Source organism: Trichosurus vulpecula, chromosome 6, assembly GCF_011100635.1.
Source record: "Trichosurus vulpecula isolate mTriVul1 chromosome 6, mTriVul1.pri, whole genome shotgun sequence".
Lineage (NCBI taxonomy): Eukaryota > Metazoa > Chordata > Mammalia > Diprotodontia > Phalangeridae > Trichosurus > Trichosurus vulpecula.
This window is the reverse complement of record NC_050578.1, coordinates 3906215-3932553: the sequence shown is the minus strand read 5'-3', so window position 1 is coordinate 3932553 and position 26339 is coordinate 3906215. Positions and strand designations below refer to the sequence as shown.

The 26339-nt window shown below is 56.7% G+C and overlaps 1 protein-coding gene across 2 annotated transcripts; it reads left to right on the top strand.

The window, feature by feature from the left end:
• Positions 1 to 231: 231 nt before the first annotated feature.
• Positions 232 to 26034, top strand: GSR (glutathione-disulfide reductase). Of its 2 annotated transcripts, none has more exons than XM_036763116.1 (13): positions 232 to 249; positions 7867 to 7893; positions 9910 to 9998; positions 10519 to 10588; positions 13808 to 13955; positions 16168 to 16222; positions 19058 to 19157; positions 20318 to 20404; positions 21341 to 21499; positions 22548 to 22659; positions 24136 to 24267; positions 24394 to 24527; positions 25755 to 26034. In XM_036763116.1, exons 1-13 carry the CDS (start codon positions 247 to 249, stop codon positions 25902 to 25904), a joined length of 1266 nt encoding a protein of 421 aa, XP_036619011.1. In that variant the 5' UTR covers positions 232 to 246; the 3' UTR covers positions 25905 to 26034. The 2 variants fall into 2 exon arrangements, with proteins under 2 accessions (XP_036619011.1, XP_036619010.1); XM_036763115.1 differs by lacking the exon at positions 232 to 249 and adding an exon at positions 1567 to 1777.
• Positions 26035 to 26339: the final 305 nt, after the last annotated feature.

Here is a 26339-nt window from a genome sequence, read left to right as displayed (position 1 = left end):
GGCGCGGCTCCGCCCCCCCCCGCCCCTAGTCCCGGTGGGCACCTCCCGCCTCCGCCCCGCCCGCTGCCGCGGGTCTCTACCATCGGAAGTAAGGGGGAAACCTCCGCGGAGAAGGCGTGTGAGGAGAGATTTGGAAGCGAGTGACATCAGTCTGGAAACGAGTTTGCCATTTGTTTTGAGGCTACCTTTTCTTATTAAGACTTTAATCTCCGAAGAGATTTCCGTTACCCCCGACGTACTTGGGCTATGGTAGCGTCCCGAGTGAGAGAGGCGGCGGGACGCGGAGAGGGAGGGGAGGGGGAGGAGGGGGAGGAGGAGGAGGAAAAGGGGGAGGAGAGGAGGAGGGGGAGGGGGAGGAGAGGGGGAGGAGGAGGGGGGAGGAGGGGGAGGAGAGGAGGAGGGGGAGAGGGAGGAGGAGAGGGGGAGGGGGAGGAGGAGGGGGAGGGGGAAGGGAGGAGGGGGAGGGGAGGCGGAGGAGAGGAGGGGGAGGGGGAGGAGCTCTCCAGCGCCCGCTGTCCTCGGGATAGACCGTCGAGCCCTCCTAGGCCCCCGGGAGGCCGGCTTTCTTTCCCATCGCACCCTGTTATGGTCGGAGAGTTCTGGTACCCAGGCTGGGCGTGCCATCTCTGGCGCCCAGCCGATGCCAAGGGGTTTCTTTATACGGGCCTAGCACACAGTAGGACCTTCATACATGACCTCACATATTGCCAGTGGTGACGTCCATGCCCAAGAGGGCCATGAAACCCCTCCCTTCAGGACGGGGATGGACACGAGGCGGTGGGCACGATGCACCCACACCCGGGGCTGGACCAAGTAGTGCCTAGAGCCCAGCCCAAGCTAAGGGAGCCCGAAGAAGGGCTCCGAGACCTGGGACCGTGAGTGGGGACAAGGGCCGCCCTTGAGGACCTGGGGCCCATGTGGCCCTCCGCAGCCCCGCCGCCAGTGGGCATGGATCGCCGAGGTCGAGGACTGGGCTGGGTCTAAGCGAGAAGCACGAGCGTCTCTGGAGCGCGGAGGGCGCTGTCCAGGGCCTGGAGACCCAGACCGGAAGCGCCTGCCCTCGGGGGCGCTTACACTCTGGGACAAAGGGCCGGCCCGGGCTTCTTCCTGGCCCCACCCCCACCGGCAGGGGCGATGAAGCCCCCCAAGGGGGCCGGACCGGCACGCGCTCAACCCCCCCTCCCCCCCCCCCCCGCTGCGAATGGCAAGTTCCCCTCCTCGGGCCTCAGTTTCCTCCGGTGTAAAGTCAGGGTTCCGGGCTGCAGCCGCTGGGGGCGGGTGGAGCGGGGTCTGGGCGGGACAGAGCCCGGAGCTGCGGGGCCCTCCCGGGGCCCCAGTTCCCCCTGCCCCCGCCGAGGCAGGGGGCGGGGCCGGGCTCGGGGGCCCTGCTGAGTCACGCTGAAGCTGCAGCTCCCCCGCGGGCCCCGGCCCCGCCCCGGCCCCGCCCCTCCTTCCCGCGCCCTACCAGCCCCGGCTGCGCACCAGACCCAGCAGCAGCGGACGGACTGCAGCGGGCGGCGGCACCGGCGAGGGCCTCGGCGTGGCGGCCGGCGTGGCGCGGCGCGGGCCCGGGCTGGTGCGCGCGGCCCTCGACTGCGGGCGCCGCGTGGCCGCTCCGGGGGGCATGGAGCCCCCTGGGGGCCTGGGCTCCGGCCTCGCCACCTACGACTTCCTGGTCATCGGCGGCGGCTCGGGCGGCCTGGCCAGCGCCCGGCGTGCGGCCGAGCTCGGAGCTCGCGCCGCCGTGGTGGAGAGCCACAAGCTGGGGGGCACCTGCGTGAGTGCGGGGCAGGGTTCACCTGCGGGGGGCGGCGGCTCGCCTGCGGGGGCTTACCTGCGTGAGTAGGGGGGCGGAGCTCACCAGGGGGCTCACCTGCGGGGCGGGGGGCTTACCTGCGTGAGTTGGAGGGCGGGGTTCACCTGCGGGAGGGGGCTCACCTGCGGGGGGGGTTACCTGCGTGAGTTGGGGGGCGGAGCTCACCGGGGGAGGGTGTCTCACCTGCGGAGGCGGGGGCGCCTCTCCTGAGCAGCCCTCAGTCCCCCGTGGCCCGCCCCCTCGCCCCACCTGGGCAGCCCGGAGCCTGTGCCGGGTTGGGGGCCTCTCCCTCCGGAGCACCCCCCCAGGCCCGGGCTGGGGGCCCAGAGCGCACCTGCGGTGGGGGAGGGGCGGGGGCTTGGAGCATCCTTAGCTCTGGTACCCAGTTCATAGACTGCCGAGGCTGGGAGCCGAGGTGGCTGGGGGTCCGAATGGGGGGCAGGGTCGGCACAAATGGGAGCGGGGAGGGGCCCTAGCACCGAGAGGTGACTGCTCCTAGTTGGGAGGAAGTGTGGACAGACCGACAGATGACTAAGGCATCGCGGGGGTAAACTGAGGCCCGAGGCCGGGGAGCATGGCAAGGGTTGGGGTGGGAGGCGAGACTCGAAGCCGGGTCCTTGGACTCCTAAGCCAAGGCCACTTCGGATGGGCCGCCCGCCCTGAGAGCACCCCCATTCTACGGAGGAGCAAAGCAAGGCAGGGCCGGGAAGTCCCTTGCCCCGTCCTAGGTGGCGCTCACGGGGCTGGAGTGTCCCCCCTCTGGGAGATTTCAGGGCAGCAAAGCGGGGCTTGGGGCCGTCTCCAGCGCAGGCATCAGTGGCTTTGTGCCTTCCCTCCCTCCCAGGTCAGAGCTTGGCTCCCTGTCCTCCAGGACTCAATAGGGGATGCTTGGGCGGCATTCAAAGCCCTTCACAGCTGCCAGGGTCCACAGGCAGTGACACCGGCCCAGGCCCAGGTGTGGACCACATTGACCTTCCCCAGCCTCCCTGCACGTCAGGACCGACTGTCTCTTACTTTGCTCCAGTCCCCAGCCTGATTCCTCCTGATTCCAGGCCCAGGGCTCTGTCCGCTGTGCCCCCAGCCACTCCCTTAGTCACCGTTTCTTTGCCCGTCTGTGACTGCCCCACGTAGTAGGTGCTTAATGTTTATTGGCCGATGGACCTGAACTAGGGCCTCGAGTCACTACAACTAGGCCTCTTTCCGCTGCGCTGACTCCATGCCCTGTTCTTTTCATTTTTTTAATTTTATAGCTATTTTTAATTCACAAGAATGATTTTCTCTCCCTCCTGGGGGCCGTGGGAGGGGAAGGAAAGCCAGCCTCTTGTAGCAAATGCTCATCACCTGCCAAAGCGAACGCCGGCATCCAGGCCCAAAGCCCCCATGCCTGCCCTGTCCAGAGCGGCCCCTTTGTGCTTGCCCCAGCGAGCCGGAGATGCAGGGCCCTTCGGAGAGCACCTGTCTTTGTATGGCTTGCGTTTGGCACTGTGCCTGGCACTGACGGGGTCCTTGACAGAAGCTTAATTAAAGTCAGCACGCTAACTTACTGCTCCCCGAAGCTCCAGCCCTGGGTCAGCGCCAAAGACCCAACCCATCCTGGCCCCTTGGGCTGCAACACTGAACCATAGCTGGCCCAGGGCCATCTTGATTCCCTCTTCCCTCCTCCCTCAGTGGATCTGGCACCATCTTGGGACAGCGCTTTCTGTCCCTGGCGTGGGGCTGTAGGAACCTCAAAGATGGTGGCCCGGCCTGACATCGGTCACGTCCGACTCTCCGTGACCCCATTTGGGGCTTTCTTGGCAGTCATACTGTACTGGTTTGACCTTTCCTTCTCCAGCTCATTTTACAGGTGAGGAAACTGAGGCCCGAAGGGGTGGTGTAGAATGTGGACGGTGGTCAGTGGAAAGTGCTGAGCCTGCTGGCATCAGATCTGGGTTTGATCCCAGTTCCGCTGTTGCCCTCTGCGTGACCTTGGGTTGGTCCCTGCCCCTCCCTGGGCCATTTCCTCATCTCTAAAATGAAGAGGGTCAGCCTAGATGACCTCGAGCTAGATCTGGGAGCCGGCCGTGACCACCGACAGAGCACTCACCTCCCCGGTGGGATTGCTCAAGTCAGGAGTTAGAAGGAAAGAGTGGCATGGGCATTCCGGTGGGCCCGGGGCTCCAGGCTAAGAGGTGGGCTGGCTGGCTTGGAGCCGCACTGTTGGAGAGAAGGACGGAGAATGAGAACAGGGAATGTATGGTGGGAGGGAGGGAGGATGGGCATGTGGCGCCATCTGGAAAGGGTTCAGAGATAGCCGGCTTCCCCCGAAGAGGAGGTGACAAGCCCTCTGTACTCTGCCCTCTTCTGCAGTATCATGCCCAGTGTGGGCTCCCGAGTTTGAGAAGGACATTGGCCAGCTGGAGAGTGTCTAGGAGGGGGCAATCAGCATGGGGAAGGGCCTGGAGTCTGTGCCAGGTGAAGAAAGGTTGGAGTAAGGGGGGGGGGGGGATGTTGGAGAGCTGTCGTGTGAAGGAGGAATCAGCCTTTCTCTGCTTGGCCTGAGCAGGCAGAACCAGGGGCAGCCATGGGGCTCCTGAATGCCAAGATAAACCTTCTTCTATTGGTTCTGCCCGTCGACTCTGCTTCTGTTGGCCCCAGTCTCCTCGGGTTTCTCTGATACCGGTCCCTGCATCATTTCTTGGTAGTGTTTAATTTTTTCCCAAGGCAGTTTTTAGCATTCATTTTTTTATAAGATTTTGAGTTCCAAATTGTCCCCCTCCCTAAGATGGCGGGCGATTTGCTCTAGGTTACGCGTGCTTGAGCATGTAAAACCTAGTTCCACATTAGCCATGTTGTGAAAGAAGAAACAGTTGTGGCATCATTTCTTCCAGCCCCCCAGTGTTCCCTCACCAAGTGCCATTGCCCAAATTTGCCACCACAAAGAGCTGCCTGGGGCTCCTTTGCCCCTTTCTTTACTTTCTCCGGGGCACAGGCCAAGTTCTGTTGTCCCTCGGTCCCAGGGTATGCACAAGTTAGTGACCTTCAGCACACGTCCATATTGTTTTCTTGGTTCCTTCTGACCCCCAAATTCTAACAAAGGCCGATGAACATGTTTGAGGAAGTTATAGCTTCTTCTGGGCACGGGATACTGGCCACAGCCTTCCTTCCATTCCGGGTAGAAGATCCCTCCCGCGTGGATCCCTTCCCTCCCTTCAGGTCTCTGGACTCTCCGTGGGCCGACTGTGGCTTGGCTCTCATCCTTTCACTGTTGCGGGTGGACTGTGACCCCCTCGGCCCCCACCTCTGCTGGGTGTTTGACCCTTGGAATTGGGTGGAGGCTTTCCCCAATTCACAGCCCTGTACCCCCAGGAGAAGCAAGGCTGGGCCCCACGGAGGGGCTCCCTTGGAATTACAGACACTGAGTAGCCATTAAGGCAGAAGAGGCAGGGGGAGAGATGGAGAGAAGGTGGGGAGGAAGAATCGACAAGACTGCTACGTGTGGAGGGTGAGAGAGTGAGGAGTTGGGGAGCCTGGCTGCAGTGGGTGGGGGTGGTTGCTGGGGGGAGTGTGTGACCTCCAGAATTAAGGAAGTTCAGAAGAGGCCTTGGAGGGTAAGGGAATGTGATAAGAAGCCCTACCTTGTTTGCCAGTCCTGTATGACTTATTCATCCCACCCAAGATAAAATATGAGGGTGGGGGCTCTTTCTTTCCTGGTCAGTGCCCTGAGCGTGGGTGATCTGGGAGGGAAGAGGTGGCCCCGCGTAGCTACTGCCCTGGGTGCCAGAGTGGGGGCCAGCTGGGGATTGGGGCATGGTTGGGGGAGGGAGCCCCCTCTTCCCGGATGGATGGAGGACAGATGTGAGGGGAGGGCTCACACACCCACTGGAGTGTTTCATGGCCACTGTCCGCTGGAGGCCCACTGCCAGGAATTCAAACCTCTGGGCAGCCTGTCATGCCCAGACCTCTTCTGCATATATGCTGCCTGCCTTCCTCACTCCCTGGTCTCTCCTCTTCCCTTCCTGGGAACCACAGGCAGCAGTGATCACTGTCACTCCTGTCCTCAGACCTCTGACCCCTCGTCTGCTTGGACTCCCAGGGCAGCCCCCCCCCCCCCCCGCCGGGGATCACTGAACATGCCCCTAACCTGGGCATGCTGCTGTATTCAGGTGTAAGAACACATGATCTCGGTCCTTTAAAGTGAGCTCAGATGTCTGGCCCTGAGCCAGGTACTGGGGCATACAGAGCCAAAGAATGAACCAATCCCTGCCCTCTAACAGCTTGTGTACCGGCTGCCCGCTGGTGTGGCCAGTTTCCCTACCATCGGGGCATGCGCCCATGTTGGGACGGTGTTGGTGACGCAATAAGGGGAAGGGTGGTAGCCGCTGTGTGAGAAAGATGGTGAAGAGAGGCCCTGGGGAACAGGGATCAGTGAGGGCTCAGTCTACGATGAAGGCAGGAAAGTGGAAAAGCCAAGTCTACAAGTTTTTATTAAGCACCTACTATGTGCTAGGCACAATGCTGAGTGTTGGGGATCCAAGACAGGCAAAAGACAGTCCCTACTATGTGCCAGGCACGTGCTGAGTGTTGGGGATCTAAGACAGGCAAAAGAGAGTCCCTACTATGTGCCAGGCACGTGCTGAGTGTTGGGGATCCAAGACAGGCAAAAGACAGTCCCTACTATGTGCCAGGGACAGTGCTGAGCACTAAGGATCCAAGACAAGTGAAAAACAGTCCCTGCTATGTGCCAGGAATGGTGCTGAGTGCTGGGGATCCAAGACAAGTAAAGGGCTGTCCCTACTATGTGCTAAGCACAGTGCTGAGCACTAAGGATCCAAGACAAGCAAAAGACAGTTCCCACTATGTGCCGGGCACAGTGCTGAGTGCCAGAGATCCAAGACAGGCAAAAGACAGTCCCTACTATGTGCCAGGCACAGTGCTGAGTGCCAGAGATCCAAGACAGGCAAAAGACAGTCCCTACTGTGTGCCAGGAATGGTGCTGAGTGCTGGCGATCCAACACAGGCGAAAGACAGTCCCTACTATGTGCCAGGCACAGTGCTGAGTGCTGGCGATCCAACACAGGTGAAAGACAGCCCCTACTATGTGCCAGGAATGGTGCTGAGTGCTGAGAATACAAGACAGGGGAAAGACAGTTTCCGTTCTTCAGGAGCTCTAATGGGGGACACAACATAACAAGTAGGCAGAAACACCATAAACAGGATAAATGGGAGATGACCAGAGGGAAGGTGGTATTATTCAGAGGGTTGGGGAAGGCTTCCTGGAGGAGGGGGTGCCTTAGCTAAGACTTCAAGGAAGCCAGGTGGCTGGGATGGGGGGCCAGTCAGGGACAATGCCCAGCATGTGAATATGGAGGGTCTTGGGTAAGGAACAAACCAAGTTAGAAGTGAACAGGTAGCCTGGGGGCCAGATGGGCTTCTAATCAGCAGTTTGGGGTATTTAGTTTCCCCATTAAAGGGGCCCAGAAAAGAATGCGAGGTCTTGGTCCCTGTGAGTAGGCCGTGGAGCTCCAGTGAATGGCTTCTGTTAGGGCTGATGAAGCCGTGTGGATCTCCACACAGAGGACTTGGGTTCAAATTCTGGGTCTTCCTCTTCCTGACTGTCCCCTCTTGGACGAATCCCTTTCCCAAGCTGGACCTCAGCTTCCCCATCTGCAAAGTGGGGGGTTCCGTGATCTCGAGGGTTCCCTTTGGCCATCAAACCTGTAGGATTTCCCTTCTGTATTTGTAAACCCTAAAACTGGGAGAGGTGAAGGCTGACTCTGGGAGGCCTTGGGAAGGGGATGATTTTGTTCCCCAGGTCACTGGAGTTCCCTTTGTTAGATGATAGGAGGTATCTCTCATTGGATTTAGTAGATTAACCCTCCTGGGTGATAATGCCTGCCATTGAACCTTCTCCCCCAGAACTTCCCCCAAACCAGATCGTTGCCCTCTCTCCTTCCTTCTCAGCCACTCGGGGATGGCCCTGGGGTGGAGAGACCCTCTCTCGGTGCTGGGGCAGTGCTGGGGAATGGCTCTGGTTCCCTCTCCTAAATCTGTTCGTTTTCCTTTTTCAGGTGAATGTCGGATGTGTGCCCAAAAAGGTATCTTCCTTAACTTCTTCCTTTGTCTACAAGTTGGGGGCAGGGGGTGTCTGCCTTGGGAAGGGCTGCTGTCCCTCAGAAACACATAGGCTCCAAAGCCTGGCTCATGCAGAGGTAGTCTGCTACAGTGGGAGTCAGAGAACCTGGGTTCGAACCCTTTCTGCTTGGATGACCTCTATGGGCCTCAGTTTCTCCATCTGTCAAATGAGGAGAGTGATCCTCTGAGGCCCCTTCCAGCTCTACAAGCTGGGATCCTATGTGTGGCCTTCAGCTAGTCACTTCCCCCAGTGGGCCTCAGTTTCCCTGCCTGTCCAATGAGGGGGGTGGAGTCGCTGCTCCACTGGATCTCTAATGCTAGGATCCTTGGGCTGGCTGGGTTCAGATGCATCCCTGGGTCTGTATGAGGTGCCCCAAGGTTTGGATCCCAACAAGGTCTCGGTTTGCCCCCCGAGTGGCTGTGGTCAGCAAGGCCGTTTTGTCCCATCTCCTGGTTTGTTGTGGCCCTGGCTCAGCCGTCAGGTTGGCATAGTCTCAGGCCTGGAGCTGCTGGGTCCCTGAGCAGCGATCAGCCCTGGTGAGCTGGCATCAAGCTCAATAGAGCGGCATCTACCAGCTAGAATACAGACTTGGCTGTTAACTGAGCGGGGTGAAGAGCGGAGGGAGGCTGGCACCTCCTCTGGGCCTTGTTTTTGCTCACCTGCGTGGCCTCACTGACCTCAGAGGTTTCCCTGGCAAGGCTGCTCTAGAATTCTGCCCACAGGCAGCACATGTAGCCAAGAGAAAGCTGGACCTTTGAGCAGGAAGACCTGTGGCCCTGGGCAGGTCCCTTGGTGCCTGGGACGCTTTCTGAGACTGGAATTTGCATAGAAGGTGTCAGTTGGGACACACCTTTTTTCCTTGGGTGGTTGAGGGGAAACCAGAGTCTAGATATGGAGGCCCTTTCAGAGTTCTAAGGCACGGCCCTTCTCTCCCCTGCAGGGCCTCCTCCCGCCCCTTAGATTGCCCATAAGGAAGCATTGGCATGATGTTCTTGCCTTGCCCTCTGTTCCGCTCATGGGGCCACCCCTTCTGGATGGGTTCCATGCGGGCAGCGGGGCCCAGCTTACAGTTGACTTGAGGACAATCTTGGGAGTTGGCAACTTCCTGGTATTAGGGCGTCAGGCGATGTGGAATCTCCCCAGGTCTTTGGGGCCCATTGTGAAGAGGTTTCCCTGAACTGTTAATCCCATGCTTGGGGTGTGGATTGAAAAACAAATCCAAAAACCCTCCAGTGAGAGGGAGTGGCCTGCCTTTCTCCTGATCCAGAGTAAAGTCAGGCCAGGACCTGGGAGGAACTTGCCCAGAGCCACACGGAACCCTTGCCTCTAAATCCAGATACCCTCCAGTTTGGGGACTTGGCTTCCTGACCGCTAATTATAATACCTGTGGAGTATTCTGGAAGAAAAAAGACACAAATGCGGCTAATCTTGGAAGGGCCTCTTCGTTCCCATAGTCCACCCTCACTGGGCCCCTGGAGTTTCATGAGGGCAGGTACCTCCTCTTTTTACATCCCAGCATTGAGCAGGTAAGGGACTCAGACACGGGTGGCAGGTTCCAGAGGCTGGGCCTCGTGCGGCTGCTGCACCACGGTCCCACTCATGGCATCCTGGTACTGCAGAAAAATGCCTGGACTGTGGATTGGAATCAGTGAAGGTTTGGAGTGCTAATTGGAGCCTTTACGCGGCCATTTCATTCCTGAGACTCTGCCGCTTACCTGCCTCCGGTGTGACTTTGGGCAGTTCACTGCCCGCGCTGGGCCTGCCTCCCCCTCTGAGCAGTGAGAGGCTGGCACGGGATGTTGTCTTTGGTCCGTTTCAGCTCCAGGGCAATGGTTGTTGGAGCCCTCGACCATCGGGCCTCTGTGACCATCACGGAGCCGACCTAGCCTCTGACCCAAAGAGCTGGTGACGCAGCGGTTTGTCCATGAAGCAGGTTCCCTCTCACTGACCACCTGCTGGTCTGGTGCCTCTCTTGCAGGTCATGTGGAACACGGCGGTCCACTCAGAGTTCATTCATGACCAAGAAGATTATGGTTTCCAGAGCTGTGACACCAAGTTCAATTGGCGGTGAGTGTGGTGGCAAATAGGGCCCGGTCTGAAAACCAGTGTAGATGGACAGTGTTGACTGCAGTGAATGTTTGGAAGAGAAGCAGGTGGCGGGAGCACATGGCGAGTTCTCCTTCTGCCATTAACTCAGCCCTGAGACACCTGAGCTGGGCTTTGTGCAGGAGAGGCAAGGGGAAAGGCAGTATGGACCCTGCCCTCCAGCAGTGTACACTCTAAGAAGGGGCTAGGTAAGGCATGTATGCTACTGATTCTGCTACCAGAGAAGATGGGCTGAGGACGGAGGCGGGAGCCAAATTGGAGCAGGAGAGGTGGCTGCCAGTTGGTGTTGTCCATGTTGTAGTAGACCGTGGCTGGAGTTGTGTCCCACAAGGCGGAAAGGTGCCGATAAGGAAGTCTTCTCTCCCGTTGGTTCTGGTGGGCTCTCCTTGCCAGGATGGAAGGGCAGAGCCATCTTCCCTGCTTATGATGAGCCACAGGGCCACTTTGGTTGTTGGCTGAAGTGATTCAAATCTCGTTGTAGGGTCATCAAGGAAAAGCGGGATGCCTACGTGAGCCGTCTGAACAACATCTATCAGAACAACCTCACCAAGGTCCGTGTCCTGGCATTTCTGGCCGTTGGGGTGCAAAGCTTTTCTTTGAAAATTTATGCACTCGTTTTTTTAGAGACTGGGTATCTCGTCCCACCTAGAAGTATGTGCAGGGCTACTCGGGGGTCCAGTCCAGAGCTGATCAGCATGGGAGCTTCGTCCTGTGCCAGTTCTGACTTGGGTTGGTCACTTCTCCTTAGGCAGCCTGGTGCCCTGCTGCGCCTACATACAGTCCCAGGGCTTATTGTATTGATTCTTGTTATAGGACAGATGCCCTTGCCAGCCTGGCTTACTTCAGTTCAGACCTCCGAGCTAGAGTTCTACCAGCATCAGCCTTCCTAGTAGCTGGGATTATGGGAATGTGCCACACCCAGCAGGTTCCAGGTTCTAATTGTGAAGGTTGCCCTCCCTCCACCAGGCCTTGTTAAGTTACCTGCTTTATCAGCTTGGTGTACACTCTGCCTTGTGCTCTGTCCCATGCTAGCCTTTTTATGCATGGATACACACAGGCCCCTGATCTGTCACTTAAAATAATCTCCAAGTTTCTACTAATAGACCGTCTTCAAAGGCTGTCTTCTTTCCTTGACTTTCTTTTCTCTTCAGTTGCTCTTTGACTGGAGGCAGCCAAACTCCAACCACAAAATCATCCTTGTGCTGAAATGTTGGGGTTTGACAGTTGTGCTCCTCAGTCAACAGGATCCAGGATTCATCTCTGTTGGCATTCTATAGATTCCGATAGTCTGCGCACTATCACTCGATTCCAGCAAGAGGGGAACTTTCTGGTGTGATTTTCTGAGATCTGTAGCGTTCAGATTCTCGTGTTCCCAGGTTTTCCCGCCCCGCTCTCTCCTCAGTGATGGACTTCTTGCAGTGACTTGGAGTTGTGTTGATTTGTGATTTTGTTTTATTACTTTTTTGCAGCTTCTGCTATTTTGTCTTCTCTCAGGACAGTTTGTGTTGTTCAGGAAGCCTCTCCACCAGTTGTTCCAAGCTGTAGCATCTCTTAGTACCTGTTTTAGGTTCCTCCATGACCGGCTTCGGTTTAATGCCAGCTGGCCATTTTTTAGGGAGTCTATTGCCTAGGTGGATTCAGTTCCATCACTGGAGCCTGGGGCAGAGTTGTTTCAGCATTTTCCCTTCAGGTGGTTTGTAACAATATTTCTTCACCACCTCGGAGGATCGTTTTCCTTTTTCTTGGCTTATTCATTTCTTTAATCATTTTTTCCCTTTTTCTACAAGGCAATCTTTCTTATAAGGTTTTGGTTTTCCTTTTTTTGGTGGATTTGTTGTTGGGGGGTGGGGGGGCTCCCTTGGAGCCAGCCACTCATTTTACCATTTTGCTGAAAGTCTCTTCTTTGATTTTGATAAAGAGCCCTTTCCATGCCTGCAAAACCAGGCCCAGCACATCATGGCTGGGGAGCGTATGCTCACTGTTTATGTTGTTAGACCTCGGTTACTAAGACACCCAGCAGTGAGTGAATGAATGAGCATTCGTTAAGTGAGGCCCTCCCTCCTTCAGCCCCTATGTCACTGCGGGTTGCCTTGGCCTGGTGACTTCAGAGACCTCCCCGGGCCCAGCTATCTATGCTGGGAACTTGTGGTTTGGGACGGTTTAGGGAAGGGCGGAGTTGTCCTCCGCTCTGAAGGCAACGGCCACGGGCAGCCTTCCTTTCCGGGGGCAGACTCCTCCTCCCTCCAGTGCCGAGGTATAGCTGGGGGCAGGGTACCCCCGCTGGCCCCTGACCCAGTCTCGTCCTGACTCATGCCCTTCCGGGCATCCCTGCCATTTTTCTCTGCTTCCTCTCTACCCCAGGAGTCGTATCTCCGCTCTCCTCACTGACTGCTTCCTGGCCAGCTGCCCATGAGCTGGAGGGTCACTCACTGGCTGAATTGGAAGCTAGCAGTCCCAGAAGCTGCAGGCCCCAGGTGCAGTCCTGGGAGCGAGAGAAGTAAAAGAAAGGGCATGGTGCCCATTTATTGCTGGCGGTTGCCAGGAATTGGCTTGTCACCTTTCAGTCAGTGATTTTTGCATTTCCTGCTCCACAGATCTGTGATCTCACCAGTGGGTGATGGGGGTGGCTGCTCTTAATGGGATACGTTGTGTGCCCCTCGTCTGGTGTGGAAAATAGACTAAGTCTGGGAAAGACAAAAGGTCTTTGAGTCACCCCTCTTTTACAGATGGAGAAACCGAGGCCCACTTCATCTGACCCTCATTCCCCATGTGCTCCTTTATTCCAGCCTCCCCTCCTGAGATGGGGGCTTCTCCCTCACTCTTTGTCTCAAGAGAGCTGGGCAGCACTTTTCCTCTGCCCTCTTGAAGGAAGCACCCTGGACACTGTGTCTCCCCACCCGAGAGTTAGCACTGAGCTTGGCCGTCTCGTGGCCACCCAGCCCAGAGGAGACTCTGTGGCCAGAGGGCCATCTTGACAGGGTGCTGGCCCCAATGTGGGAGTCCTTGTTGTGGAGATGGAGGGAGCCTTGTGCCCCTTGGTGGTGCTTGGTGGGTGGGTGATCTCGGTCTGAGCCCAGCACCCACAGTCTGGCAGGTCCTACATAACAGGCTGAGTGCTGTCCTAGAGATGGAAGGTGTGGCAGACTCTACGGACCAGGACCAGTCAGACCACACTCCTGGGCATATCTTGTAGTGGGCCATGGGAGGAGGATTTGGGAGGGCAGCGGCCAACTAAAAGACCATGACCTCGCGCGTTTGGGTGTGTGTTGCTCTAGGAAAGGCCCCCATGTGACATCCAAGTGACAGGTCTGTAATGTCTTCAAAGGTACAGATTCCTGCGAAAATGCTGGGCCTTGGAGTCGGCAGAGGAGGGCGTGAGTGCCAGCTCTAAGCCTTACTAGCTGTGTGACCCTGGCAAGTCCCTCTCCCTTAAAACCAAGATGGGGATACCTGCTCTCCCTCTTACATATGTGCACATAGTAGGTGCTTAGTAAATGCTTACTGACTGTTGTAAGGGTCAAATGAAACAATGAATGAAGTAGCACTCATTAAGCACCGCGTATACGTTCCGATGGGAGGGACAGTGGTGGTCTGGGCTGTCCCAGGGACGGTGAGTGGAGCAAGAGGACAGGAGACGGTGCCGAAAGTGAAGCGCTTTGTCCTGCTTGGAATGCCGTGTGCTGTGAGCTGTGCTTAACTGAATGACAGTGGCCATCGTAGGCCGAGTACGGTCCTGCCTTTCCCTGGATGACCCAGGCATCTCCTTTCAGTCCAAGATAGAAATCATTCGGGGCCACGCAGCCTTCACAAGTGACCCTGAGCCCACGGTGGAGGTCAACGGGAAGAAATACCGCGCTCCCCACATCCTGATCGCCACGGGGGGCGTCCCGGCCCTTCCCAGTGAAGACCAGATCCCTGGTGAGTGTCCAGAGGCTGTGATGCTGGCAGGCTGGCCCAGGCTTGTGGGCTCCTCTGCACGCACCCGCCTCTCATCCCATCAGGCGAATGGTGGTGGTTTCGTTAGCTACCTCCCTTGAGCTGGGAAGGCTGGACAGCTAGCTCGTGGCCATGCTGTGTCCCTCCCAAGCTGGACTGTGTCCCTCCCAAGCTGGACCGTGTCCTTCCCAAGCTGGGCTGTATCCCTCCCAAGCTGGGTCTTCTCCAGAGTCCTGTGGTGTCATGAGTGAGCTAATGTGCTGGGTGCCCTTCACAAGGGGGCCAAGTGAGGGGGCATACCTGGCAGTCCTGAGCACCAGACACCCAGGCATGGTCCTGGGCAGGGAAGGAAGGATACAAGGGAAATGTGCTTCATTTGTGACCATTGTCTGGCACAAATGGGCAGTGCCACAGGAGGCAAGGAGGCTGGCCTTGGGAATCAGGAGGCCTGGGTGTGAATTCCTACTCTGACTCTAGCAAGGCCCAAATGGTAGGTCAGATCTCAATGTTTCCTACCGCAGCCCTCATCTGTCAGAGGGGGATGACGGTGCTTTCACAGGGGTCCAGTTGTGGGAGAGACACCCTGGGCTCTCCGAGATAGGAGCCGCAGGGTGCCCTTTACCAGACCGGTGAGGTGTCCAGAGCTCTATTTTATTGGAAACAGAATTCCTGTTAGAACTTTGGGATTGTGCCTTACCATTTGGTGCTCTGGTATGAGGTACAGGGTAGAGGCACAGCCTGTAAACGGGGCCTTTGAGGTTCGTTGTCACAAAGAGATGCAATTCTTGTGGGGTGGAGGTGTCTAAGGAGACTGATGTGGACACGCAGGATTCCTTGGGACCGCACAAATTTTAAAGAGATGTGTCTATAAGTTGGAATGGAGGACGGGTGGCGGGGGATGAATATGTGAGCATGGTACAGTCTGTAAGAGGGTTGGGAGGAGCCCAGTGACTTGTTAAAGCTACCTCCAGGGAATGGTGGAAGGGCCAGGCCGCTGCCCAGGGTGAACACCACCCCGGACAGACGCAGAGCAGCTTGACTTACTTTAGGTCGCTTCAGGGTTCTATACCAAGGGCGGTGCTCAGGGGCCTGGAAAGGACTTTGGAACCCAGGATAACCAGGGCAGGCTTAAACAAACATCCTGTGCCTGTGGTGAGCTCGGGTGAGCAGGCCCAGACGTGCTCTGTCCTAGGGCACTGGGTGAGCTGGAGGGTGTTGGGGTGAGCACTCTGAGCTTAACATCAGCCGAGATCTGACTTTCCAGTTCCACTTCCGATAGAGTTTGTGACTGTAGACAAAGCCCATTGGTAAAATGTGTGTGAAAAAAATCCCAGGATTACTGTGAGAAGCCAGTTAGCATTTGCGAACCTTCAATGGTACAAGCTACTTGGTAGCCGCCAGTGTTATTCTGATTAACAGTAGCAGCAAGTCAGGGACGGCCTTAGATAACTGTCTCGGATCATGGGGACGGGAGCCATGCCAGAGGACTGGAGCAGGGCCACGTTCCCGCCTTCCCCCAGATCCTCCAGATGGCAGAGCCTTCTGCATCTGCTTCCCAGAGAGTGCTGTCTCAAAGCAGAGTGGTCTGCTCTGGCATGGAGGGCCATTCCCTCGGGGGTGGTCTTCAGACGGGACTGTAACCACCGATCAGGAAGGGGAGGTGGGAATTCAGCTGCAGCCACTGGCTTGTCTAGATGCCCTTGAAGAAGGCCCTTCCAGCTCCGGGATGTGCCACGTTCAGCGCTGCGGCTCAGGTTTCCGTTGGGCTGCGTGGTCTGCTAAGTGCGTTCCTGACAGTAAGGACTTTGACCCAGGTTACTGGGGGAGGAGTGATGGACTGAGATTTGAACCCAGGGCTCTGATGCCCCTCGTGGTTCTCTGTGCAGCCTCTTCCCTCCAGCAGAGCTATCTTGGCCTTATTTCTTCCTAAATCCCCTCCCGCAAAGGTTGATTATTTAAAGGGAACAACACATTCCAAGTCCTCCAATCCAGCATTTCTAAAGAGGTGTTGGCTGTTTGCACCACAATCGCTTCCCACCTCCAGCCCTGCCTTCAAAGCCTCCTTCTTAACAAAGAAAAGCATGCGAGCAGGCCTGACCGGCCCAGCCAGCGACAGGCACACACCTCGGGGCCAAGGGTGGGGGCTGGAAATCCTCAGCCTTGGCTCTCGAATCACTTCTTCTTCACTTCCCAGGGGCCAGCTTGGGAATGACCAGCGACGGCTTCTTCGAGCTGGAAGATTTGCCCAGGTAACCGAACGAGGCTCCCACCTGGGTGCGCCCGGCAAACTGGTCCCTGAGCCCTCGTGAGCTGGGGACCCTGGCCCCAGCTGGCTTGTGGTGATCCTGCTGTGACCCTCCTATCTGGAGGACTTCCTGGCTTATAAATAAGGCTATTGCCTCCATTGCACAGACAAAGAAACGGGCCCAGGGAGGTCATAGGATCCTCGATCTATAGAGGGAAGGGACCTCAGAGGCTAATCCCTTCCTTTTACAAAAGAAGACGAGGGAGGGCAGCGACTCCTTCATGGTCTCACAGCTAGGATAGGGGTCAGAGGTTGGGTTTGAATGGAGGTACATTTTGTTAATTGTCTAGACTTGAGAATTCATGGAGAAAAAGGCAGACTAAACTTAAAAGTAGGCATGGGTACATTTGCTTCTCGAGGTTGTTAAACACCCCGTGGTAAGTGCCCTGAAGCTGCCCTGCCCCATGAGGGAGAAACTTCTTATGCAGATCAAGATAATAGGGCGCCTTATAAATGATGTTGGGGAAGACCCTGGGCTGGGCTGGGGGTACCAGAGCAAGGCCATCGACGGCCTGCAGACTGCTGACCTTTCTGTGACCTTCTGAGTGGGAAGGACCGGGGCAGCTTGGTTGCTTTGGCTCTGCGCTCCCTCTGTTGGAGTTGCCCGAGGACTCAGCCCTTTGTTCTTCCTTCCCAGAGGCAATGGTAGTTCCTGTCTCTTCCTTCTCCGCTGTCAGTTGTCCAAGAGTAATTTGGTAAAGAGAGCAAATAGAGTCCTAATGATAACAAATAACTCCTTATGATTTACAAAGTGCTTTCCTCTCAGCACCCTGTGAAATGGATAGCGCAGCGCATTGTGCGAGTCTCCACTACCCAGAGTCACGTGGGAAGGGCCCTTGGTAGCGCGTAAGCTCTGAAAACGTAGGCTGACTGTCAGAACGAGCCGTTGTACAGCTAAGGACCGGAAAACGGCGTTTGTTTTTTTCCTGGTTTTAGCTATATTAGGGAAAAGAGGAGCGTCCCAGAACCAGCCAGACTGTGTGGAAGGTGGAGGGTTGAAGGTTACTGAGGATAGAGAAGAGCCTTCTTTGGCCTCTTTGAACCCTGCGCTCTGGACCTTTGGACCAGAAAGCACCAAGCAAGAATGTCTTGTCGGGTCTGGGGATGATTTATAAGCCAAGCTGCTCTGGAGGAATTTAAAGCCCCCTGGCCCTGCAGGGCGACGTTCCAGGGCTCCGGAGAATTGGCAGATGGCATTGCAGGGATGGTGAAGCCCCAGAAAAGCGCCATGGGCCTGAATTTTAAAAAAGGGAAGAGAATGAGTCTGGAGATGATAGGCCAGTGAACTCCACTTTGACTCTTGGGAAAATTCTGTAATGAAATGTGGAAGAGGAGGTTAGTGAACGTTTAGAAAAGGCCGTCATGACCGCCAAGAGCCAGCCTGGTGTCACCAGGCACAGGCCCTGCCAGACTCGCCTCATTTTCTCTCAGCTCCCAGTCCGGTAGGTTAAGGGAACACTGTTGAGACAGCTTGCTTAGGGCTTTACAAAGGTATAGTGAAGCTTTGTGCTCTTCTTGCACAGTCTGGTGGATTTGGAATGGGCTGAGCACCTTGTAAGAGGCCTCAGTCTTAGCTGGGTGGGAGGGGAGGCCCAGGGTTCTCCAGGAGATAAAGACTTTTCTGGGCTGCCTTCAGCTAGTGGGGGTGGAGGCCCAGATAAGATTGAGTAGAAGTGAGTAAGTATTTATGTGGCCTTTATGGTGTAAACTTTTTACTATGCTAAACAATTCTTAAAGATATATTACCTCTTTTGAGCTTCACTATAACCCTGGGAAGTAGGTGTTATGATCCCTTTGAACTCACAATGGTTAGAGCCCTGGGCTTGGAAATCAGAAAAGCTCCTTCATGTTCCTAAGTTCAAATCTGGCTTCACATACTTCCTAGCTGTGTGACCCTGGGCAAGTCACTTAGCCTATTTGCCTCAGTTTCCTCCTCTGTAAAATGAGCCAGAGAAGAAAATGACAAACCACTCCAGTGTCTTTGCCAAGAAAACCCCAAATGGAGCCATGGAGAGTCCGACGCAACTGGACAGCACTCTGAGGATAGGAAATCGACCCTGCCTGAGTGTCTGGGATGGTGCGGGAGGATTAGCATCAGTCTGGTGACCCGGTGCCCATCTGGTAGAGGCTCTCTGCCCCATCCCCAGTCCTCATAATGATGAGATGACGAAGTTGCCCCTTTGCCTTGGTCCAGCCTCCAGCTTCTGGGCTTACATACCAGCTGGTTAGACTACCCCTCCCCATGAATGAGAGCAGGGATTGGGGGGGATGACTGTGAGCCAGCTCCTGGAGCCCCCGAGAAAAGTGGGAGATCCTGGGCTCTGGAGAGTTTGCCGGGATCTCATTTGCAGCATCAAGAATCCCAAATGGTCTGTAGGCATGGACATCTCCTGGGAGGAGGTGACAGTGCCTGGGCTCCTCCTGGCCCTGGCTGGTGAGAGAAGGAGGAGCCTGGGGAGGGGTAGAGAGGTGGGCTCTTTACCAGAAGGAGCCCAGATTCCCTTCATCCTTGTGGAACCAGAAAGGGAAGGCAATCACACGATGCAGGGGCCAACAGTGGCAGGAGTTCCAGCGGATCAAGGGGGCAAAGAGAGGGGCTGGGCCGGGCTGGAGGCTGCCCAGCAAAAACGTGAGGTTAGGAGCTGGGGGCCAAGGCAGGGACGGTACTGAGGCCAGCAAGAGCCAGGGATTTGGGGGCCCTGGGGCAGAGGGGCACAGCGTGGCTTGTTTTGTTTTGGTCTTTACATCTAAAACGAACCGGGTGCTGCCTCCTCTTCAGGCGCAGTGTGATCGTGGGCGCTGGGTACATCGCTGTGGAGATAGCCGGCATCCTCTCGGCCCTTGGCTCTCGGACATCACTGATGATCCGTCATGACAAGGTGAGGAATCAGGGTACCAAAGTAACACTAGCGCTAGCTGGTTTACGAAGCGCTAGGTGACACATTTGGAGTTCACGGGCCTTCCTGCGTCATGTTCTCTTTGTTTGAGAGACTGGAGTCAGAGTGGGGGGATTCAAGCGCTGGCTGGGAGGCTGTTACTGGGAGCCCTAGGGGCACTCCGGGTTGGTCTCTGCTCTGTCTTGCCATTCTCCACATGGAGCCGAGCCTACGCCGTGGGCTGGCCCACATGCGGTTCTGGCCCAGCTGGGTGTGGCCTCTGGTTCCTCTCTCCACCAGACACAGGACAGCAGGGATTCTTGGGGTGTCATGGACCGTGTTCAGACTCATGTTGTTGAACGCATACGACAGTATGGAGGGTTACAAAGCAGACCCATTCTGTTGAAATGCAGTTATCAAATTTTTTGTACACTATTGAGTTATTTTTAAAATGGCTGTGGACCTCAGGGGAGGAATCCGCTGCTCCTGCATCAGACTCGGTGACTGTTGTCAGACCAGCCCAGGATGAGGGTTAGGGCCAGTACGTGGCTGCCTGTGGAGAGGATCCCAGCCTCTCTCCCCGGGGCGTTTGCCTTTCTGCTTTTTGCCTTCAGGATGAGCCCCCACCCATGCCCCTCCCCCGCAGAGAGCTTCCAAACTTTGTGAAAATTCAGGGATTCTTCTCCACATCCTGGGGCAAATGAAGGATTCCTGTGGATGCAATGAATCTGGGAACTGTAATTTCTCTCCTCTCTGGAAGGGGAGGCCCAGGCTGGCCTCAGCCAAGAAGGCTGTCATGGGACTCGAGGTGGTTGGGACCTTAGAAGCCATCTCCCTCAGCTGCCTCATTTTACAGATGAGGAAACTGAGTCACGGTCACATAGGGAATCAGTGGGCAATGTGGTATGGGGCACTGGATTTGAAGTCAAAGGACTGGGATTTGAATCCTTGCCTTGTCGCTTGGTACATGAGTAGCAGGTGACGGGGAGGGGGCTGGGGGAGATGGCCTCCTTGCTCCCTCCCAGCTCTCGCTCAGAGACCCATCAGAAGTAGGGCCAGAGCTCGACCCCAGACCTTTAGATCCCACCTGGCACCGAGTGGGGCAAACATGCTGCTCTCACAACTTTACCAGTCCTCCTTTGCCCCCTCCCTTCCTCTTCCAGGTGCTTCGCTCTTTCGATGCGTTGATCAGCTCCAACTGCACTGAAGAACTCGAGAAGGCGGGCATCGAGGTCCTGAAGTACTCCCAGGTACAGGCGGAGCCCACCCTCCCTCGTCAGCCCCTTGACTCGGCTCCACTCTCAGCCTCCCCTCTGGCTCCAGCTGGAAGGGGGTGGATGGAGATGGGCAGAGTGGGAGTGGGGGGCACTGCTGAGGAGGGGGCCCAGGACCCCCGCTCACATCCTCATGCTCGGCTGAGGCTCCTTTGATAGCGGGTGGTCCTGGAACAAGCAGCTCTCCTGACCTCTCACTGGGGAGCTTGCCTTTCCCCCTGCTCGGGCTTTCTGACGTTAGGCTGAGCCCCCATCGGTGCCGTTCCCAGAGAGCAGTATGAGCGTGAGACGGCTTCCCTGGAGAAGGGACGGCGCTCTGCCTGCCAGTCAGTGTGCACGCTCGCCCAGAATCCTCTTGGAGTATATGGACCTGTGCTCATGGGGTGGTCTTCCGTGCCCCGCCCAGGGGAGCGCATGCTTCTTGTGAACCTGCACCACTTCCCTGGTGCCTTGGTGTCCACAGTACTAAGCGCAGCGTTAGGACGGCAAGGATCACCCCAGGGGGGAGTGCTGGGGAAGCTGCAGCCAGCTGGCGGGCTCAGAAGAGGGCATCTGAGTGGCAAATATAAACGACTCAGTTTAGGAAGCTGATATGTGCCAGGGTATGCTGGAGAGCTGGTAGTTAAATGTTCATTCTGAGCATTTACAGCTCAGAAATCAGCAAACATGACAAATTGGGGTTCAGTTTATGGTTTTATTGTCTAAGTGATGGAGAAAATGTTGGTAATGGAGATTAGACTGAAAAGCGTGTTGTGTGGGTAGATAGATGTAGAGGCCAGCTGGTTGTTAAACATTTACCAGCACACCCTTGAGCGTAAGGTACGTGACTTACATTAGAAGGGTCGGCAGAGTCGATCTCTTCCTCCCCATCCCTCCGCCCGGCTCCATCTGTGCCCTTCTCTTCGTGCCCAGATCAAGGAAGTGAAGAAGACGTCGTCGGGTTTGGAGCTGACCACGGTGACGGCGGAGCCCGGTAGGAAGCCCACCGTGTGCACGATCCCAGACGTGGACTGCCTGCTATGGGCCATTGGGCGCACCCCAAACATCAAGGGCTTGAACCTGAACAGGCTGGTGAGGCTTCTGTCAGGCTGCCAGGCCTCTCCCCTCTGCGGAGGGCACTGTCCCCAGTCCCATCTCTGCCTTAGCCCCGCTTCACCAAGACCTCATCAGCTACTATTGGTGCCCTCTGGGCCTGGGCCAGGGTAGGCACAGAGCTTGGAGAGACCCCGGTCCTGCCCTCCGGCTTACAGTCTAGTCACTGTCCCTTCTCTCCAAATGAGATGAGGCAGAATGTATTTGTCAGGCTCTGGGCAGGTGCCTGTCATACAGCAGGGGCTAAATTAATGTTTATTCCCCTCCCCTGCTCTCCTTGTCCTTTGTTGCCCACGGAGATGGCTAGCTTGAGGTAAGCCCCGGCATGACTGAGCTAGAGAAGTGTGGCCTCCCCTCTGCCCTTCCCTCCCAGGGCAGAGGTCTGGAAGCAGCGCAGCTGTCCTCTGCCAGGGAGCTTCATCCTGCCTGCCCACTGGCGTTCCCCCACCTTGAGACCTAAAGCCATGTTTGAGTGTCATCAGCGGCTGTTTCCACTGTGCCTCCAGAGGCAGTGTGGCCTTGTGAGTGGCATCAGGAAACCCCGAGTTCAAGGCACACTTCCTGGGGACCGCTGTCTTGAGGCCCCTCTCTAGGATGGTAGATGCAGAGGTTGTGGGTCTGTATCAGAGAAAGGGGGCTTTCCCTACTGGGTGTGCCGGGAGCTGTGGGCAGCCCTTGGGGAAGGTGCCCAGAGGCCTGAACGCCTCAGTGTGGGGTTCAGCTGGGGCCTGGGCAGAAGTAACCGGCGCCCCGCTTCTAGAGCGCTCTACCAAGATTACACTGCCTGATTCTCGGCCAGCCTGGGAAGGATGGCCTGTTACGAAGCCCCAGGGTCTAGCAAGGGTCTAGGCTCTCCGGCCCCAGGGCCAGGGCTCCAGCAGCTGTGGCCGCTGAAAGACGCCTTTGGCGTGTGACTCGCAGCGGGCAGACTTCCACCTTGGGCGGTGGTCCCTTCCAGTGGGGCTTGGGCAGACCGCGCATCTTTGCTGAGGGCTTTGGTTCCTAAGCGCACGTTTTGCCCTTGCAGGGCATCCAGACCGATGACAAAGGGCACATTGTGGTTGACGAATTCCAGAACACCAACCGGAGGGGTGTCTATGCTGTGGGGGATGTGTGTGGAAAAGCTCTTCTCACTCCAGGTAGCCTTCCTCCCCACCCCCACCCCTATCCACCTGGGCAGGTTCCCCCTCTGGGGACCTCGCTGGCCTGCTGCGGGGCCCTGCTGGGCTTTAGCCTGTCTGCGGCTCAGAACCTGTGGGCTACGGCCAGGACCAGAAAGCCTCCTCGGGGCCGTGGGGTGACCGTCTACCGGGTGGCTCCTCCAGCTCTGGCACTGCCTCGTTCTCTCTGAGCCTCGGTTGGACTCGGTGTTATCCTGGGTGCCATCGAGCACCAAACTGGAAGTCCTTGCTTAGTCAGCAGCCTGGAGACGGGCAGCATGGGGGGCGGTCCTGCAGGGGGCCGGGCACATTTCCTACCAGCGTTTTCTTTTTCTTTCTTTTCTCTTTGGCAAGAGGCGGGGAGCGGGGAGAGGGAGGATCTGGGCGCCAAGGACAAGGAGGAGAGACGGCCGAAGGGAAGGGCAGCCCCCCCCCCCCCCCCCCCCCCCCCCCCCCCCCCCCCCCCCCCCCCCCCCCCCCCCCCCCGTCCCAAGCCGTGTGGGCATGGTCTTTCTGCAGAAGGGCCTGGAGTTTTCAGACAGGAGCCACGCCTGCCTCTCCCTCCCCCTTTCCTCACGCCCTCAGCCTCCTGCCTCTCCAGCCCTTCTAGAGCGTTTTAAGTTCTGCTTAAAGTCTCCCATTTGCTCCTCACAGCCTTCCTGGGGGGAGGGAGAGGAGGACGCATTTCACAGATGGGAAGATTGAGGCAGACGGAAAGTGAAGCGCCTTGGTTAGGGTCACTCAGATACAAAGCCTCCGAGGCTGCATTTGAACCCGGGTCTTCCTGACTCCAGGCTGGGTACTCTGTACTGTGGCGCCACCTAGCGGCCGATGGTGGATGGTGCGCCAAGAGTGGTGAAAGCCTTCTTAGCTTCCGTGGGACGGGTGGACGCCTGGCTCGCCGGCTGTCACTTTTTGTGGCTTTACTCGGAATAGGCTCACACCTGCACCACCTGCTCCCATAGTCTGAGATGATTTTCTTCATCAGGAAGACCTGGTTGCCAGATTGTTGCTTGGGGAATAATGATTGATGATTCATTTCTTCATCATTAAACTGACGGATAGTAAATGCCTTGAGGGGCTCCCCAAAATGCCTGGCAGGTGACCCTTAGGTCCACGAGGGAGCCTTCACCCTAAAACCGTACCCCAGCGAGTCTGGGAAGAAAGCGATGGACCTGAGGGGTGTGGGGTCAGCGGTTCGAGTGCAGGAGCCAACGCAGAGTTGGTGCCGGTCGCCTCAGGACAGGGTGCAAAGGCGTATGATGGGATCAGACACGAGGCAAACGGTCTTAGGGCAGCTCTGGACGAGGGCCCGGAACCAGGGGTGGGAAGGATCCTGCGGTGGAGGGGCGGGGCTGGTACCTACATGGCCCTCCTAGGCATCCCGGGAGGGGGGCCGGGGGCCGACTGACCTGAGGAACGAGTCCCATCCTGATGTCCATCTCGTACTCGTAGTCGCTATCGCCGCCGGGAGGAAACTCGCCCACAGACTTTTTGAATGCAAACTGGACTCCAAGCTAGACTATGAAAACATTCCGACCGTCGTCTTCAGCCACCCGCCCATCGGGACGGTGGGACTCACGGAAGGTAGGAGCCCGTGTGGCCATCTTGTGGGCCTGCCTCCTCCCCTTGTCTCTCCAGGCCGTCATCTCCCTCCTCCGCCCCTCTGCTCTTGGGCCTCTTATGGGAAGCTGCTGTTGATTTGCCTTTCAGACGAAGCCATTTCTAAATATGGAAAAGAAAATGTGAAGACCTACGTGACTGCCTTTACCCCTATGTACCACGCGGTGACGAGAAGGAAAACCAAGTGTGTGATGAAGATGGTGTGTGCCCTCCAGGAAGAGAAGGTAGAGGACCAGGCCTCCACAGTGGGGAAGGGACGGGGGGCTCCGGAAGCAGGAAGGTGGGGGCCGAGGCCGCTTGGCTCCGTGGATGCTTTATTTCCTGCGTGTAAATCATTCTTTGGTTTTGTCTGCCCTCAGACTTGCGGGCATGGAGTAATAGTGATAGCCAGCATTCGTACGAAACTTTAAAGTTTGCAAAGCACTGAACAAACGTTATCTCATATCAATAGAGATCATGCTATGAAATTTTTTTAATTAAGTCTTTTTCTAGTTAGTTAACATTTATATTCTCTTTGTCCTCTGTCTCCGGGCGGGGTGGGGGAGAAGACCCTTGTAACAAACATATTCCCATATTGATCATGTGCAGAACTGTGTATCTCATTGGCTCCTTTCCCAGGCAGAATGGTTAGAAGTATGGGTGAGAGGGGGCTCACTCCTAAAGGGTCGTGGTAGGTAAGCGTCTGGGCAGGGGCAGCATGGGGGAGGAGCCTGGTGCACGGTCAGAAGACCTGGTCCATCCTTGCCATGAGGCGGAGGCGAGTCACTCCCCACCTTTCCTCCTCCATCCTGGAAAGGTGTTGGGAGGGTGTCTGGACAGATCTCTGAGGGGCCTCCAGGCTCCAGAGCCTTACTGGAGCAGATAGTGGGTGTGTGTTTTGTGGGAGCTTCTCTTCTATGGCTAAACTTTTATACCATCTTATAATCTGACATTTACCAAGCTCTGCCACCACAAGCAAGTCAGTCTGAGAATCACAGAATATCAGAGTTGAAAGATGCCTCCAAAGTGTCCTGCACCTCAACAGGATCCCCCAGGTCCTCCTCCCAAAATGGGGTCCCCCAGCCTCTGCTTGAGGTCCTGCAGGGGCGGGGATCTCTCTTCCCCACATAGCCCATTCGTTCCCCTTAGAAGAGATGGGATTCCTTGGAGGTGGGGTGTTTTCTCGTGCCTGTTCCACCATCATTTGAATAAAGGACCTTGTAGGTCTTAAAGCCTCATAGAAATACCAATTGTTGGTATTAGCCCAGTCTTCATGACACGAGGATGAGAAGAGCCGGACGTCCTGAGGGTTCTTGCCGAGGGCACCTTGGGACCAAAGTTCTCTTAAGTTTTAGAATGTTTCCTAAGTGCGACCATCCTGATGAGCGGCATAGACCCACTGTGCGCAGCGTCCTGGCGGAAGGTGCCTGCAGCGGCTGCTGGGTAAGTTCTCACGATCTCGCCTTCTGCAGGTGGTGGGGATCCACATGCAAGGACTCGGGTGTGACGAGATGCTGCAAGGCTTTGCGGTGGCCGTGAAGATGGGGGCCAGGAAGGCCGACTTTGACAACACGGTGGCCATCCACCCGACCTCTTCTGAAGAGCTGGTCACGCTCCGCTGAGGGAGGAGGCCTCGGGGACCACTGCCAGATGCCGCCGCTTTTCTCATTCCTCTTTTGCGGACTGTACCTCTCAGTCCAGTTCCCTATGGTCACAGAGATTTCCAATAAACAGTAGATGTGATTTCCGTAACCGGACGTGTGTTTTTGTTCCTCACTGGCCGTCCCAGCCGTTCAGGGAATGAGAACCGTGGGCGGGTGGTGGTGGGAACTGAGCGACCCACACTGAGTCCATCTTGCGACTCAGTCCTGGAGCTGGCTCAGTTCCTTTTCTCCTCAATTATGGGTCTAGTCCAATTTTGGTCTTGTGAGAAAACCTCATTGCATCATTTGAACCTGACCCTTCCTGGCCGGGAAGTTGTGTAACCTTTCCCTGCTAGGGGCCTAGGCAGTGAGGTGGCGCTGTGGATGGAGCCCTGGGCTTGGAGTCAGGAAGAC